Source organism: Botrytis porri, assembly GCF_014898465.1.
Source record: "Botrytis porri strain MUCL 3234 chromosome Unknown BPOR_003, whole genome shotgun sequence".
NCBI classification, from domain to species: Eukaryota; Fungi; Ascomycota; class Leotiomycetes; order Helotiales; family Sclerotiniaceae; genus Botrytis; species Botrytis porri.
The window spans coordinates 2327308-2342686 of NW_024066077.1; the positions used below are offsets into that span (position 1 = coordinate 2327308).

Sequence of the window (15379 nt, forward strand, 5' to 3'; positions counted from 1 at the left end):
AGTGTTTATTTCCTAACTATTAGTGATGATCTATGACTGGCTCAATCGCAGTCAGATATCCATATAAATATTGCTACATGAGAGAAGGAAGCAGAGAGGAAAGAAATTTATCAGAAGTGTCGTAACTTGTAACCCAATGCTAAGCCGTCGTAAACATATTGACTTCTTGAGATACCCTATGAAGAAGAAAGGAAGAAAGAAGGAGATAAATAAAGGCAAAAAGCAACAAAAGAAGAAGAAAAAAGAACCCCGAGAAACCCCAAAACCCGCCCAATCCCCACCCCTTAACACAAACCCCCCACGCGAACCAAAGCCAGCAAGCTCCATTTCGCATGCCCATGCTGCTCCCCAAAAATTTCCACCTGTCCCTCATACGCCCTCGTATGCCATGTCACCGCCTCCGCCACCTCTCCTCTCCCTTCATAACACAACGCGAGTGAATTCATCGCCCACAGCGTATCCGCATGCATACCTCCATTTACCTGAATTCGCTGTTCCAGAACTCTTTTCCGCGTCTCAAACGCCTCGTCTATTCTCCCCAGCTGTGCAAGACAGCGCGCTGTATCGGAGAGTGTCCAGATAGCGTGGGGGTGAAGGGGACCGAGGGTGCGAACCATAGAGTTGTAGGCGCGGGTGTGGAGAGAGAGGGCTTCGTGGGGGAGACAGGGGGTGCGGTGCGGAGAGCGGTAGCAGCGGGCGAGGGCGTTTTGGGTCCAGATGATGTGGTGGTCTGTTGGGGGAAAGAGGAGTTCGAGAGTACGGAGGGCGCGGAGATGCAGAGATTCGGCTTCGGATTGTTTTTGTAGGTGGCGACAGACGCGGCCGAGTTCATTGATGGTGATGATTATGTCGAGGTGATCGTGGGGAAGGAAACTGGGGAGGGATTAGATTTTTTTTTGGATGTTTGAGAAGAGGAGTGGAAGATTTACCGAAGTTGAACGGCGAGAGCTTGACGCTGGATAGCTTCCGCGAGACGAAAGCGTCCTTGCTGATCGTAGAGAATTCCAAGACTATTTAATAACCAAGTCTTTGACGCTTTTCCCGAATTAGTACCTCCAGTCTTTGTGATTTCCTCTTCAAATACCCGAACTCCCATATCTATTTGTCCACTCATCGTATATAGTCTCGCTAAATCTCGGATAATCATTGATCTTTCGAAATTAGAGATGATGTTAATATTACCCGGTCCTCCACGACGTTGTGATTGTATGAAATCGTCTAATCGGAACAAAGCTTTTTGTATATCCATCAAATCTTCTGCACTTTGTTTTCCAAGGGTCCCAGATTGGTTCGTCCATGTTTGAACTAGTCTTTGGAGTTTTGCTATTCGATGCATGGGAAAGGGTAGATCTTCTGATAGTAATGATCTAGTGATCCAAGCCGATCTTCTTGTTTCGGATGCAACGAACTTTTCGTATTGACGATGCAGCTTCGAGTCGTATACAGAGAGTGACAAATGGTAGCACCAGTTCTCGGTGGCATATTTTGCTAAGGGGTATTGTTGTGAATTCAAATTGATCGATTCGGCAATCCCCGATTTGCTTAGGTACGTCAAAGTTGCTTGTGCTAGTCCAAAGTGCGCGTATTTTGCTTCAAGAAGAAACCCAGTTGCTTGAGGTGATAGCAGAATAAAGTTTGACTGGTCATGCAGATATTCATAGACTGATAAATGGCCAAGATGGAATGTATCGGATTCAGTTCTATACTCAACCAAAGGACAACAGGCTTCCAGTACCGAGTCTTTAGAAGGCGCAATGTTTCCATCGAAAATCATCCTTTCCTCGTCCCAGGATAATGCACACTGTAATTCTAGCCAATTGAGAGGTCTCGAAGTTCTACATACCCAATTGAATATTCGACGAGCTAAAGATTGGTGCACAATTGGTTTTAATGCCAAACGTTCCAGAATCTGTCCGTATACATTGTAGAGCCCTGTTGGAAGTCTATCCAAAGAGGCTAGCATATCCTGTGTACTGAACGTTGCTTGCAGTGTTTCCATCCCTAGTCGTGCGAACAAAAACATGCCCGCGGCTTTCTGTGATAATACATTATAGACATATTGTTTCAAGTGAGATTCCGTACAAGGAAGGGTTTCAATGGCCTCTCTCAAATACTGGTCGATATCTGACTGGACAGAATTCGCATTGATGTGGATAGAAGGCAACAAGCCCAATTCCTTTCGCACTGGTAAGATGTCCCGTGAAAAGAATAATAGGCGAATAGAGTTGCGATCTCTGGAAACGCCGTTCAATAAACGCAACATACCTGACATGTCTTCGGATTCACATTCGTCAACTCCGTCTATGATAATTTTCAGTGCTGGTAATTCATGAAGCACTTCTGTAAGTAACTCCGGGATTCTATCGGCGAAGGAAATGCGGCATCGTCCATATCTTTCGGCAAAGAGATATGCAGATATCAGTGCTTGTGGAATAACGTTTGCTTGTGCTGTAATTTGACCTAGAAGACTGATATATGTGGATTCCTGCGATTGTTTTAATCTGTCTGTCGAACTGCAGTGAAAATATACTGTGGGAGTGGACCCAAAATAATCTTGTAAATACTGGATTACAGTGGCACTGAGAATCGTTTTCCCGCAGCCTGGAGAGCCATAGCACCATAGTATCGGGTCTGACAGTCCATTAAGCCAATTTTGAAAGCTTGTGTTAGTAAGTAGCCATTGTCCCGTATTTGCCGATCTTTTAGCGCAAGCTTGATGTAAACTCTCGTAGTATTCGCCTGGATACAACCAAGTCATTACTTGTGTTCTAATATCTGCATCTGGATTATTCATCAGCATTAACCTCGGTAGTTGTCATGAATCATCAAGTGAACTCTACCGACCCTGGTTCTCCAGAGGAAACGAGATTTCCATGACGCCATCTTCGCTCATCTGAGGTTGCTTCACGGCGTAAAATTCCGTATACTGTTCATATGCAAGCGTGGCTTCCTGGGATAATATTTGGGTGGCTTTGGAAAGCCGTTGAACGTGGTCAGTGAACTCCGCGTCGAGAGATTTTAAAACTGTGCGTTCAAGCTTAAATGCTTAGACTGGTCAGTCGACATCTTTGCGGGCTATAGATGCAAGGCAACCTACTTTCTCTAGATAAGGCTGATCGAACCGTTCCTAAGAAAACAAGGATCTGGAAGTACACATCCGCAAGAGCACTGGACACTCGGGGCTCGCTCCCGAAAATGACTTCATAATGGACAGAGATGTCCACGATATTGGTAATTTTCAGTATGATCCTCGAAACCAATTGATAGTAACGATTTGAGGTACGTCCAATCTAATTGATATTCAGCACTGGTTCCCTTTAAATCAAACTGTATACATGCTTACCTCTAATAAAGCTTTCGTTGCACTCCACACTAAAGCAGATGGAGCAGGATAACACTGAATCATCATATCCACAGCCGGTCCGCACATGGTAAGGAAGTCTATTAGAGGAGAGATTTTTTGACTGAAGCATTGTGAGTTATTATTCGATGGATAATAGTTTTCAAGTAATTCGATTTCTTTCATCAGATCTTCGACATTCGCACCCAAGGAACAATTGCCTGCTGATTGTAGCTTATCAACATAATTTTGCAGTAGTGTACCGACTGGCATAAGCCTTGGTTCATTCTCGAGATACATTTCCACCCTCTGTTCTTGCATTGTCGAGCAGAACTTAAATCTTAAAAACGAGGAGAATGACTGTAGTGTATGGTATTATATTGTACAAGATTGTACATCACACCTTGCAAAACCGACGTGCAATGTGTAAGTAACGTGATCAAACTATATGCGCCCTACTCCAAGTTTTACAGGTGAGTGCGTATAAGCCTGTACTGGTGTTTGTTGGAGGCCAAATGTCGATCAGGTTTCTTTCGTTTCTGCCACTGCTGAGTAAAGTAAGATAGGTTAACGAGGGGCGGGTAATTAGACAGATGGATATGCTGATAAGCGCGTCGCTATATTTCGATAGTGAAGGTACAAATCAGTTGCAAGGGCAAACAATTTCTTGTCGAAGCATTTCTTGATATTGCCTTGGAGCAAATTACAAAGCCAAAAAAAGAACTTCCACTGAATAACAGATTCTCGAATTGGCAGGAGTAATAAAGATTGCAAAAGGATCCTTGAAGTCCACTTCCGGAATTGGGGTCCAAAGTCACTCTCCTATTATCTCCCGTAAGCTTGAACACGAGCAAAGGTCCTAACAGGCATTCCGATCCTCCTCCAAGTTCAGCTAGAAAACCAATCTCTCAATGACAAGTGGGGATGATATTATTAAGGTTAATTAACCGCTATAGCTTAATTCCAAATTTATATGTTGTATTAAAAGCAACCTGGAATCTAAGTGAGACGTTAGTCTAAAGTTTTGATTCGATTTTGACACAGTCGATCGAGTACACTTGTATGACAAACCGGAATCATGGTATGATAGACTTAGTTTGAACAGTGATGCATTTCGCAAAGGCCGAAGAACAATGTATAGAAATCTGATTTAAATTTTTTGCGCCTGAATATTGTATCTAGTAACGCCCGTCCGCCTACCTACTAACCATATGTGCCACTCCGCAGAAATAGCCTCATTCTAACACAAGATACATTTTTCAACCCAATAAGTCATCCAATCCCCCTCCCAGCTTTTGTTGTGAAGTTTGTGGAGGGGCTGATCCTGCTGATGAAGCACCCCAAATACCAGCACTTGCTTTCTCCTTGGCCAGTTGTCCTAAAGCTGGACCTGAAGTTGTAGGAGTGCTACTCTTCTTAATACCAGCACTGGCACTAGACCATAAAGATCCAAAAGCATCTCCTCCAGACGACTTGGCAGCTGTAGGTGATTTGACGGAGGATGTGGCCGACATAGGATTTGATTGTGTGCTGGGGGCTTGGATGGATGTAAAATAATTCGGTTGTGTACTTTGATAACCTGTCTGAACTGGGCGGGGCTGTTGAGCCATTGCAGGTGGAGAAAATGCAGAATAATTAGCTGGGGTATTGTTGGTGCTTGTTGCTGGTGAAATTGAAGAGAACCCAACTAGATCACTCAAGTTTGCAGCTTTTGGTGCCGAGACTGGTTGAGGTGAGGCATATTGTGTATTACTGGTCGTAGTAGCAGAATGTTGTAAGACTGGGGAGAATGCTGCCGGCGCGGCTGGTTGTGCGGGTGTCGCAGACTGGAAATCATCGAAGTCATCATCATCGGCCAAAGCATTCGATGCTGCAGGCGCAACTGCTGGTGTAGATACCGGTATTGGGTCATCAAAGGAGAATAAGTCGACTTCGGGTTCCTTCTTCTTTGGAGGCTCAACCTTTTTCGTCGATCGCTCGGTTCCAACTCTCTTGCGATTGGATGCTGCTGAGGAGCTTTCGGCCTGTCTTCGTGACGATGAAGGAGCCGCACCCTCGTCATATTCATCATATTCCTCAAACTTGTCTCTGCGGCTACTACTTCCACCAAAATCCCCTTGATTACCGGAATCTTGGAAATCACTGGTCTGGCCCCCAAATCCACCACCATCTCCATATACACCTCCACTGTATCCGCCGTAACCACCTTGTTCCTCACTCCCAAAACCTCCGTACCTACTGGAACTGGACATTCCACCACCTAATCCTGCACCACCTTCAAGTCCAGTATATTTATTTCGGGTAGCTCGTGCTTTCTTCCGTTCCGCCCGAATCCGGTCGACATCACTAAGTAATTCAGCCAATTCCTTGGCTCTGTTTCTAACGTTTACACCTTGATCTTTGCCATTCTGATCGATGAAGTGAAATTGGCGTAACATCTTGAGGAGTGTCAAATGCGATCGCGCATCATCAATAACACGCTCGGAGCCATTCTTGATTAAGAACTCGAGTAACTGTAATCCTTTGTATATTTGTCTCCATTCCTCGGCAGCTTTCTCTGTAAATCTCTTATAAATCATAGGCATAATCTCATTGAGTAGTTGGCTAGAGCTGAATCAGTGTACGAACTTGTTTCTTGGCCGAATTAACTTACTAGTTATATGTGCCATTGGCGATCTCCTGCATCACTGTAATACGGCATTAGGATTGACAGTTTCGCAATCGAGATGAACAGATCTTGCGACTAACATGAAGAACTTGCACCCCATGGCTCATTGTTGGTAGCCTCTCTCACTTTGGCCTCCATCTCAGTATAATTCATCACAGCTACATGATTGTTAGTCGATGGTCAACTCAGCCAGCTGTCTACACTGAGCTCTTACCATTTTGTACTTTTCGCACACCCGCCTTCAAATCATACAACGTCAAATTGGACGCGGCCTCCTTCAAACTGGCGAGATCCATGGCGAGAGAGGTTGAATAGAATTAATAGAATTAATTGATGATATGGAGTTACAGACGCGGGGGAAATTATCTGGATACTGTATGGAGATGGAGAAGTCCCATGTGTCCTAGAACGGCGGCCGATCGTAAGCTAAGTTGACACTAACCTCAGAAGGATGTTGAGTCACGTGATATGTGCTCCAAGTCGGTAGCAAGATCTTCTAACTAGCAGAGAAGAGAAATCTAATGAATTGTCTTTGGCTATGTGATGGGTAGTTTAAAGAACAGCTACCTATCATTCTCTTGATATTTTCGACACTTCCATTGCTATGTCGAGACCTGAATGTCTACTGTCTATACGAAAGCAACGGTTATACTGATGCTGGAGAATCATGGCAGAAGTACGTAAGGAAGCGGTGAAGAGCCCTTGCTCTCATTTCAACAGTTATATCAAGCCGGGGAAAATTTGCTTCAAGAGGAAAGGAAAGAAGTTAAATATATCTTCAAAGTTTACTGCTTTACTCTGGAGACATCATCTATAGACTACAGAGTATAGAGTACCACGTTGTACAATCGGTGTAGTATTCGCCAATCTTCTCTTGCCTGCCCCTCCCCCGATCAATCGCATCTGACCGTGTTTTCTTCGGTATAAAAACAAGCATACCCTTCACCAAACCAAATAAGGTACGTCGCTGAGATACCCGAGCAAACTTGCAGGAGTGAGACCTGCAGGTGAAGCACATGTTTCGTATTCCATTGCACGCTTTTGAATGATTGGGGCATTGAGTTTGCAAAGTCACCCGCTTCCGCCTCTTGTGTGCTGCGGTTTTTGCCTCCCCTCCACCCGAGAAAAGAGTTGATGAAGGCGTCATGTCATCCTCAACCAAATGCGCGGCGTCTCCTGATTGGATTTGCCGCCATGGTACATTTCGACATGACCGAAATACTAGACCGAGCAAGTTCGGATCATCTAGACTTCTATATATCCAGCAAGCTGCAAAACGCCGATGAATATGGATTTGTTGATGATATGATGCATCTGAAAAGTGGCTATGAGAGGCCACTCTTTAGTTCGAAGTTATAATACGTGCCGGGACATTTAGTAAATTAGTATGTACCTGGCGATAGTTTAACTGGGACCAAGATTAACCTCGATGATTACCCTTTAAACGGTACTACTGTAGTTTAGATAAGCATATAGATTGAAGAAGAAGCAGAGATCAAGGGAGAAAGCAGAAAGATATTCCCCTTTTGAAGAACATCTACTTGAACCGCTGGTCTTGCCATACATAGTCTATCTCTATTTACTGGTAACTGTCGTACATGTACATCAGCTCTATTCGAGTAGAAGCTAGGTATATGCTGCTAGCCATCAAACCTTACTCAGGAATTATCTCATTGCCTACTCCGTAGTAATAAACTCCTACCCCTACCTTTGCTGAGCTCACCCTACCCCACCTGCATTTACTTGTTTTCTTTTCCCCCTCCTTCCGATCGATTCCTTCTCTTTCCCTTCCATTCAATCTAACCAATCCTTTCCAGTGACAACCCGAAGAATATCCCTGAACATTTCACCTTGTTTTCTTGATTTGCTTTGGTATTAGTACGCTCACCCTCTCTTGCCCCATCTACTGGTCATTCGTGCTACGACGACTGCTACTACCGTACCTTGCCTTGCCTTGTTACTTCACTCACTCACTCACTCACACACACGCACACACACACACACACACATTCCCACGCACGCCTCATATTCACCACCACCTTTTTTACCCTGCCCCACCAGAGAACTAATTCAACCAATTAGGGAGCTCCTAACAACTTCGCTAAAAATGCTATTCGTGCCCCGCACTGCTTCTGTGTTGAAAAGCACTTCGCTGCCCCTCCTTCGCAACACCTTCATCAACAACTCTTTCAACTCCATCTCTTCAAGACAATTTCACGCAACTAAATCAAATATGGCCATTTCAACGTACGTTCTCATAGCAGACTCTCATCAATAGAAGTTCATGGAAACTCACATATCAATAGTTTCTTCGATGTTACCTGGGAGGGTCCAGTCCTTGACGCTTCCGGAAAGGCTACCTCTACTATCCAAGGTAAGTGATGCAATCACCATCTCATTGATTCATTTTATATCAACTTCATTATAACCTCAACTACTTTCCATCACACTATCGTTCCGCGCATCTATTATTGCGCCAATTGAGCTTTTGTTGAGCTCCAAAGGCACATTTTGTTTATTCTGATTGTCGTCATCTTTGCCCCACCTTCCACTTCCCCTCTTGGTTTCCGGAGCTGACATGTACTTTCTTCATTACAGAGCAAGCTGGAAGAATTAAGTTCACCCTTTACGATGATGTAGTCCCAAAGACCGCTGAGAACTTCCGTGCTCTCTGCACTGGTGAGAAGGGTTTCGGATACGAGGGTTCTTCCTTCCACAGAATCATTCCTCAATTCATGCTTCAAGGAGGTGACTTCACCCGTGGCAACGTACGTTACAAATACTCGATCAAAACAATTCATCAAACTCGAAGCTAAAAATAATAATACAGGGTACCGGTGGAAAGTCAATCTACGGTGAGAAGTTCGCCGATGAGAACTTCGAGCGAAAGCACACCCGTCCAGGTCTTCTCTCCATGGCCAACGCTGGACCAAACACGTAAGTTTACAAACCTCCTCGGAGCCTTTACAATTGTTCAATCGACTAATAACTATGTAGCAACGGCTCCCAATTCTTCGTTACCACCGTTGTTACCAGCTGGTTGGATGGCAAGCACGTCGTCTTCGGTGAGGTTGCCGATGATGAGTCCTTGAAGATTGTCAAGGCTCTCGAGGCCACCGGATCCGGCAGTGGAAAGGTTCAATACAACAAGAAGCCAACCATTGTCAAGTCTGGCCAACTATAAATGCATTTACTAGCGAGTGTACCGGTGGCAGGTGGTTTTTGAGCCCGACATCGTTCGGTAATCTTCATTATGATTAGCTATCTGGCGGAATGAATGACGAAAAGTAATGCAACGGATTTTACTAAATTATTCTGTTTTTTGTATGTGACATCTACCTATGTGATTAGAGGCCTGAATTTTTGATGCTTCCCATTTGTGGTATCTTTCCTGAACTCCAATGCCGGCCATCGCTATGCTATGTAATAGAATGCTATCCCCATTAACCATTTTCGCTCTAAATGTTCAACCATGTTTGAAAGTATTCGCAGGTACTTGGTCCTACAGGCCCGCCCTCTTCACACAGATCGGCAACCGGACAGTGTCCACACGGAACATCCGTCAAGGCACTAAATGGGCCACCTTCCTGTTCCTCCCTAAATGATTTCCTTACAGCCCTATAGCAAACACCTTCTGGACCCGCAAGAACCCTCTCAATCTTATTATCAAAAATCAATATATCCAGTAATTGCTGGATATCCTGAGCAGTCAAAGTCATAGCCGTTGCTCCTGAATTATCAATGAACGATGTGAGTTCATTGAGGGTCGGATATCCTTGGTAGCCGGGTGGCATCGGTAATAGGGCATCGTAGTGTCTTCTAGCCCTATCTATAGCATCGTCCTCAGCAACATCTTCAATTTTGACTCGGGACCCTAAAGTTTCGTCTCTCAATGCTTTTGCTTCATCCGAGGACATTTTCTTTCCCATCACCTTCTTTGGCCTCCTCAAACTCGCCGAACTGGATTTATAGAAAGATTTCCTGTGGATGTGATCAAACAAAATATGCGAGATTTGTGTGATGAACTCCTCGTCTAGTTCATTGTCGGTATACCATGCTCCACCAGTAGCGCGATCGGAAGGCTGCAGACTGGATTTGATGTACATTTTCCTATTACGTGCCTCTACGGATTTCATTTCTGAGATCAAGTGTTTGGTCTCGAGGTGCTTGAGCGCCGTGCGGAACACTGCATCGTGAAGATTGGACCGAGCCTTGATGGTTTTGGTCCATATTCCTTCTTGACCGGCTTCGTCGATGAGTGCGTAGACAATTTCTTGTTCGGAGGAAAGACTGCGATAACTGTTTGGGGACTCATTAGCATTGTACATAGATCATGAATTCGCGATTCTGGTTCGAATCGATCCCAGGATTAGGCGCAAACGGAAAGGAAATTCATACTTCTTAGCTTCCTCTTCCGTACGCAATTTCCAACCAATTCCCCTCTGCGAATCCTGAACCACCTTGAACAATTTATCATTTGTGAGGCCCTGCGTGACAGCCAACAGCACCGCCACATCATCATTCGGTAGAACCTTGAGTTCGAACAGATCATCTTGGAAAAAGGTAGGATTGTCTTCGAACGATTCAAAACACTCGTCATAAAGGACTTTTTTCAAGGCTGTGATTTTATCATCGGGCGCTGAGGCCGCGGTCGCGGCTCGTGAAGACATGATGGGTTATGTGTTGTGCGAATGGGAAGCTGGAATTTGTGCTACCGGTTTTGACGTAACATTGAGGAATTATCTAGGTAGAGAATCGACGTTGCTGTTTGGCTGGTGGAATTGTAGAAAGGTTGTTCTATTGTATCGTAGATGGAAATAAATTATTTTTGGAGGGGGACGATAACCTTAGACGAGGCTAGATTTGATAAAATCAAAAATTCGCGCCTTGTCGTGTAGCCTGTAATCAGGCTAGATTACTAAGCGGCTCTGAAGTGCACCAATGGTCATTCGGTGACTTCAATACTGAAAGTTTAATGTCACGTAAATGTCTCTTTTGAATTGATAGTTTTACTCTTCTTGTTATACTTCAATATTTATTATTATCACTGGTCTTGAGATGTTCTCGGGATTACTAGTGGATGTATTATGTGTGAAGGGTGATCATATCGAATCGAAGTACACTGTCTATATGTTTCAATACCTAGGTAGATACAGTTCATTGAATAAATTATAGCCATAGTTAAATTTCAAAAGAAGACTGGAGATACCTATGTACCTATGTAGGTAAGGGAAATGTAAGATAAGAATTCATGGTTCAAGACTAGGTTAAACAACAGAGTTCAGATGCCTGATGTTGAATTGGAGAGTGAAGAATGAAGTCTAGATATCTGAGATTGAGCTGGCCAGTGAAGCATCAATTCTCAAGATAGAGTGGTATATCTATGTTGTGAAATGATCTCAGTCCTCGGCCTTGACTTGTCAAATCTACATAGCACAACCTTGGCTGGTGTCTACTAAACATCGAGGCCGTACCGTACAATTACGGTGAATAGCTACAATGGGCAGGTGTTGTGAATGCATTCAAAGCCAATCGATTGATTACTTAGCATACCTACCTGCTGATGGGACTTTGTCCAAACATCAATCACATCTAACAACCTTGAAACACAACATCTCTGTTGCTGGTTGAATCATGGCGACTCCCATTACTAGTTTCCGTTTGGTAAATGGTAGCATCTTGCCAGCTATTGGCTTAGGATTAGGAACCTTCCAAGGCAATGATTGGAATGAGGAAGTAAAGAACATCGTGAAGGCGGCGATTCAAGCTGGATATCGCCATATTGATGGCGCAGTAGCGTATGAAAATGAAAAGGCTTTTGGAGATGCTTCTAAGGAAAGTAGTGTCTTGAGAGATGAGTTCTTTGTCACTACTGAACTGTGGGCTCAAAAGAATTGAAACCACAACAATGCCTGTTGATTCTGTTAAGAGCTCAATCGTGGCACGAGCCTAAAGACGTCGAGCGTGCGTTGGATTTGAGTTTGAAAGCTCTAGGCTTGGAATATGGTAAGTGATGTACATCCAAAGCGCACCTGGTGTAGGTGCCAATAACACAATGGTTGATTTATATCATATGCATTGTCAGTGATTATCAAGTCCCTCTGACTATGAACCATGGACTGACGATTGATACTTAGTCCCCCACGCCTACCTTCCAGGTCCAAATAATGGTACGACTCAACATCCCAGCGGTAATGGAAAGGTAAAGTTTATCTCATCTCCATGAAAGTTGATGACGGCTAAGTAAATGCAAGCCGGTGGTTGATTGTGAACGATCTCGCAAGTACACGAAACCTTGGCAAGCAATGGAGGAGTTAGTGAATAGCGGTAAAGCGAAAGCCATCGGTAGGATATGGATCCTTCTAGTAAATCAGAATCAAAATTGACAACTTCAGGGTTGTCCAATTTCAATATTCTCAAGATTAAGCGGATTTTGGAGGTTGCGAGAATTCGTCCCGTGGTTAATCAAGTCGAGGCTTGTCCATAGTTGTTGAAGTTTTCATTCAACAACGATTGGGCGCTGATGATATTCAGCGTAGTTAGTTTCCCAGCGTGAGCTGCTTCAATTTTGCAAGAAAGAGCACATTCATCTTATGACCCAGCAGCCACTAGGAAGAAAGCCTCTTGAAGTAGTAGCTCCTCATGCCGACATCCCTAGACCTCTTTTTGATACCAAGGTAAACACAGGAGTCAGTATTAATTGCATAGCATACAGCTAATGATAATAGATTGCTCAGATTACCAATCAGACTGACATAACTCCGGCACAGGTCATTCTATCCTAGGAGGTCCAGCGTGGCACTTCAGTAATTCCAAAGACTTCCAATGAGAGCCGCTTTCTGAGAATCTCTGCGTTGCGTCATTAAGTGAGAAGCACTTTGCCATCATTAATGGTTTGGCGACAACCATTGAGAGTGGACCTGTGAGATATTTAACCCGTGTAACTATCTACGATTTGATGTCTTTGACGAAGATCCCGATCAACCGGTGGATAATCAAGCACCTTGGGAATTATAGGGGGATCCTGGTTAAAGCTAGTAGAGACAGTCCTCTACTATCAGCGAAAGATTTCATGAGCTTGGTCGGGAATTGGAGCTCATGGAAGTTTTGGACTCTAGAGTGAAGGTGATGACGACTGCGTGTTGATTAGAAAGCCTGAAAATTCATGAAAGTTGACAATGAAAGAACTAGAGATATCTGCACATTGATAGAATCAGGGAACCCATCTTGCAAATCACCTTCATTGCAAAATTGGATAGAGATTATTCTCTGAAACTCTAACATGACACCATCTGGAATATTCACCAATCTAAGATTCCGTTGAGAGGATACTTCCAAAGGTAATATGACGCAGGGAAACTAAAATCAATCCCTTCTAAAACAGCTCTAACACATTAGAGCGCTCACTACACAGCTTCTTTACAATCTTATCAAACTTACAGTAAATGCAGTCTGAATTTCTCCGTGTTCTATGCTTTATATGTACTTCCCAAATACCCCTCTGAATAGCCATAATCTCCACAGATCTGTAAATTTTTCTAGGTGGATATTGATTTAAAAGTGTTCCAAAATGATCTTAAATAAATCTGTGAAGAGAGTAAAGGTTTTCATGGTTTTTCGTTTTGCATTGACAAAACTCATTGAATGAGTCAAAGAGCATAAGAAGTCGATATTTGGAATCGTCGGCACCATCCTAACAGCTATAGAGTTGGGAATCGTATAACATATACGTTCGAAAGATTCTCACTATTCAAGCGCGTCTGGGAGGTTAACACGACCTGAATCTCTGAGTCAATCTAGTACAATAATAGATCAATGCTTGTATCTATTCGGTACATTCAGAAGCGACACCGGATTGGCACTTCAATTACACGGCTTTAGCTGTTTGTGGATTTGAATAAATAGCGTGTGACATCTTGAAATTATCTAGTAGTATGTTAAGTAATGTTAGATGTGAGATCTCAAATCTTCATCGTCTCCATTGTGTTGCAGACTTAATGACTGTGAACTTTCAATGCAAATATAAGTGTCAAACTATATCAAACTTCGAGATCTGACGGCAGTCCTTCATGATATATCTCTACCAAATACTTCATAGTCCTCTTCGGTGAAGGCTTCGGTATATAGGCATGACACACATATAAATATGCTCTCGAGAACTTATTACGCTCTAGTCGCCAGTTGCCCAACTCATCTATATTGACATATCATTGACATATCAACAAGACTTGGCTTGATTCTTCCCTCCAAAGGTCAAAGAAATCGAGGAATGACCTTCTCAAAAAACGCAGGGAGCATAGCTTCTAGCTCCTCATTCGTCCTGCGCGTGCTGTATTGATCTTCAACATGTGACGGAACCCATCTGTGAAGAAAGATTTGCAACTGTCAGAATAGTCATTTTTCTGTGGGAGGTCACCATTGAATATCACTGTGTGGAAGCCAAATTTATTGGTTGGAGAAACAGAGTTCTTATGTACTCTGGCAATTTACTCACAGAATGAACAGGGTTCTACCAATTCGCCTATGATTGATAGATATTGGCCACGGTACAAGTGACAGTCTGACTCGTTTTTCATTGATCCTTGGGCGATTGGTGAAGCTATAAACCCAGGAATAACTTTCTTTATGGCCTTCATCGACTCAAATTCTCCATTGATAGCAGCTCGATTCAAGTCGCCAACTGTTGTCTAAAGCTCCATATTGGTGTGTCGTATCTTGCAATATTCATAAGAATACCTTTAGATAGTAGTCTTGATTTATCCCATCTTTCAGTAGCGTTGAAATCCTAGATTTAGTTGTCCAGGCGGAGACACCCAAGCCAGATATTTCGTGTACTTTTTCCACCTCGGGAGGCTCTGCGCTGCGGTCGGCCGGCAGCTGATTCTTCCTATCATATTGTGTCTTAACCCCAGCATCAAAGTACTTAATCGTATTCCAGATCTTATACTGATAAGACACCACATTCAGAATGCGCAAATCCAGTTCGTGCAATGAAGTTGAGAGTTTGTAACCTGATGAGACTTTCTGGTAGAAATATCTAGGTTCATTTTGTACAATTTGCATCAGCCCATTGAGATCCAACGATAGGATGTACCGCTGACTTTGTGCGTCTGAAGTCTTATTTATGCTCCTATGAGATGCGGATAAATTGACCAGCATCCTCTGAAAGATCCATGGTACAGAAGGCAAAAGTGAGCATACCAGCGAGAATATTTGGATCTAGAACATTTTCAAGAGCTGAACTAGGTTCCTTGTTGGTTGTGAGGATAACAATACAATTAAGATACTAGTAATTGAACGAATTCCAGAGTTTCGCCTCTATTTCTTCTACTCGATCGCCTGGGAATCGAGTGGTGAAATGCAGAAGAAGA

The 15379-nt window shown here is 43.5% G+C and overlaps 6 protein-coding genes across 6 annotated transcripts; 2 read left to right on the plus strand and 4 right to left on the minus strand.

The window, feature by feature from the left end:
* Positions 1–284: 284 nt before the first annotated feature.
* On the minus strand, positions 285–3661 carry EAF01_002760 (uncharacterized protein; the record flags this gene model as incomplete). Its single annotated transcript, XM_038911014.1, has 5 exons — positions 285–873; positions 930–2781; positions 2845–3045; positions 3098–3290; positions 3344–3661. 5 exons carry the CDS (start codon positions 3659–3661, stop codon positions 285–287), a joined length of 3153 nt encoding a protein of 1050 aa, XP_038773936.1.
* Positions 3662–4479: 818 nt separating this feature from the next.
* EAF01_002761 (uncharacterized protein) lies at positions 4480–6455 on the minus strand. Its single transcript, XM_038911015.1, has 4 exons — positions 6223–6455; positions 6089–6166; positions 5994–6027; positions 4480–5944 (listed from the first exon to the last, which is right to left on the minus strand). Exons 1-4 carry the CDS (start codon positions 6302–6304, stop codon positions 4600–4602), a joined length of 1539 nt encoding a protein of 512 aa, XP_038773937.1. The 5' UTR covers positions 6305–6455; the 3' UTR covers positions 4480–4599.
* Positions 6456–7763: 1308 nt separating this feature from the next.
* EAF01_002762 (uncharacterized protein) lies at positions 7764–9388 on the plus strand. Its single transcript, XM_038911016.1, has 5 exons — positions 7764–8255; positions 8315–8382; positions 8607–8776; positions 8839–8945; positions 9006–9388. The coding sequence occupies exons 1-5, from the start codon at positions 8116–8118 to the stop codon at positions 9190–9192; spliced, it is 672 nt and encodes a 223-aa protein (XP_038773938.1). The 5' UTR covers positions 7764–8115; the 3' UTR covers positions 9193–9388.
* A 33-nt stretch (positions 9389–9421) lies between these two features.
* EAF01_002763 (uncharacterized protein) lies at positions 9422–10790 on the minus strand. Its single transcript, XM_038911017.1, has 2 exons — positions 10407–10790; positions 9422–10307 (listed from the first exon to the last, which is right to left on the minus strand). Exons 1-2 carry the CDS (start codon positions 10676–10678, stop codon positions 9467–9469), a joined length of 1113 nt encoding a protein of 370 aa, XP_038773939.1. The 5' UTR covers positions 10679–10790; the 3' UTR covers positions 9422–9466.
* Positions 10791–11642: 852 nt separating this feature from the next.
* EAF01_002764 (uncharacterized protein) lies at positions 11643–13131 on the plus strand (the record flags this gene model as incomplete). Its single annotated transcript, XM_038911018.1, is given in 9 exon segments — positions 11643–11887; positions 11938–12014; positions 12146–12210; positions 12263–12353; positions 12404–12468; positions 12496–12546; positions 12560–12685; positions 12737–12778; positions 12841–13131. The coding sequence occupies 9 exon segments, from the start codon at positions 11643–11645 to the stop codon at positions 13129–13131; spliced, it is 1053 nt and encodes a 350-aa protein (XP_038773940.1).
* Positions 13132–14494: 1363 nt separating this feature from the next.
* EAF01_002765 (uncharacterized protein) lies at positions 14495–15167 on the minus strand (the record flags this gene model as incomplete). Its single annotated transcript, XM_038911019.1, has 2 exons — positions 14495–14695; positions 14745–15167. The coding sequence occupies 2 exons, from the start codon at positions 15165–15167 to the stop codon at positions 14495–14497; spliced, it is 624 nt and encodes a 207-aa protein (XP_038773941.1).
* Positions 15168–15379: the final 212 nt, after the last annotated feature.

Excerpts from the sequence above, each read along its gene's own strand:
- EAF01_002762 (XM_038911016.1), top strand. The coding sequence starts at position 8,116 with ATGCTATTCGTGCCCCGCACTGCTTCTGTGTTGAAAAGCACTTCGCTG. Across the intron at positions 8,383-8,606 it reads GGCTACCTCTACTATCCAAG|AGCAAGCTGGAAGAATTAAG; the intron begins GTAAGTGATGCA and ends TCTTCATTACAG. Across the intron at positions 8,777-8,838 it reads GTGACTTCACCCGTGGCAAC|GGTACCGGTGGAAAGTCAAT; the intron begins GTACGTTACAAA and ends ATAATAATACAG.
- EAF01_002763 (XM_038911017.1), bottom strand. The coding sequence starts at position 10,678 with ATGTCTTCACGAGCCGCGACCGCGGCCTCAGCGCCCGATGATAAAATC. Across the intron at positions 10,308-10,406 it reads ACGGAAGAGGAAGCTAAGAA|TTATCGCAGTCTTTCCTCCG; the intron begins GTATGAATTTCC and ends GTCCCCAAACAG.
- EAF01_002761 (XM_038911015.1), bottom strand. The coding sequence starts at position 6,304 with ATGGATCTCGCCAGTTTGAAGGAGGCCGCGTCCAATTTGACGTTGTAT. Across the intron at positions 6,167-6,222 it reads TGTGCGAAAAGTACAAAATG|CTGTGATGAATTATACTGAG; the intron begins GTAAGAGCTCAG and ends ACAATCATGTAG. Across the intron at positions 6,028-6,088 it reads ATGGGGTGCAAGTTCTTCAT|TGATGCAGGAGATCGCCAAT; the intron begins GTTAGTCGCAAG and ends GCCGTATTACAG.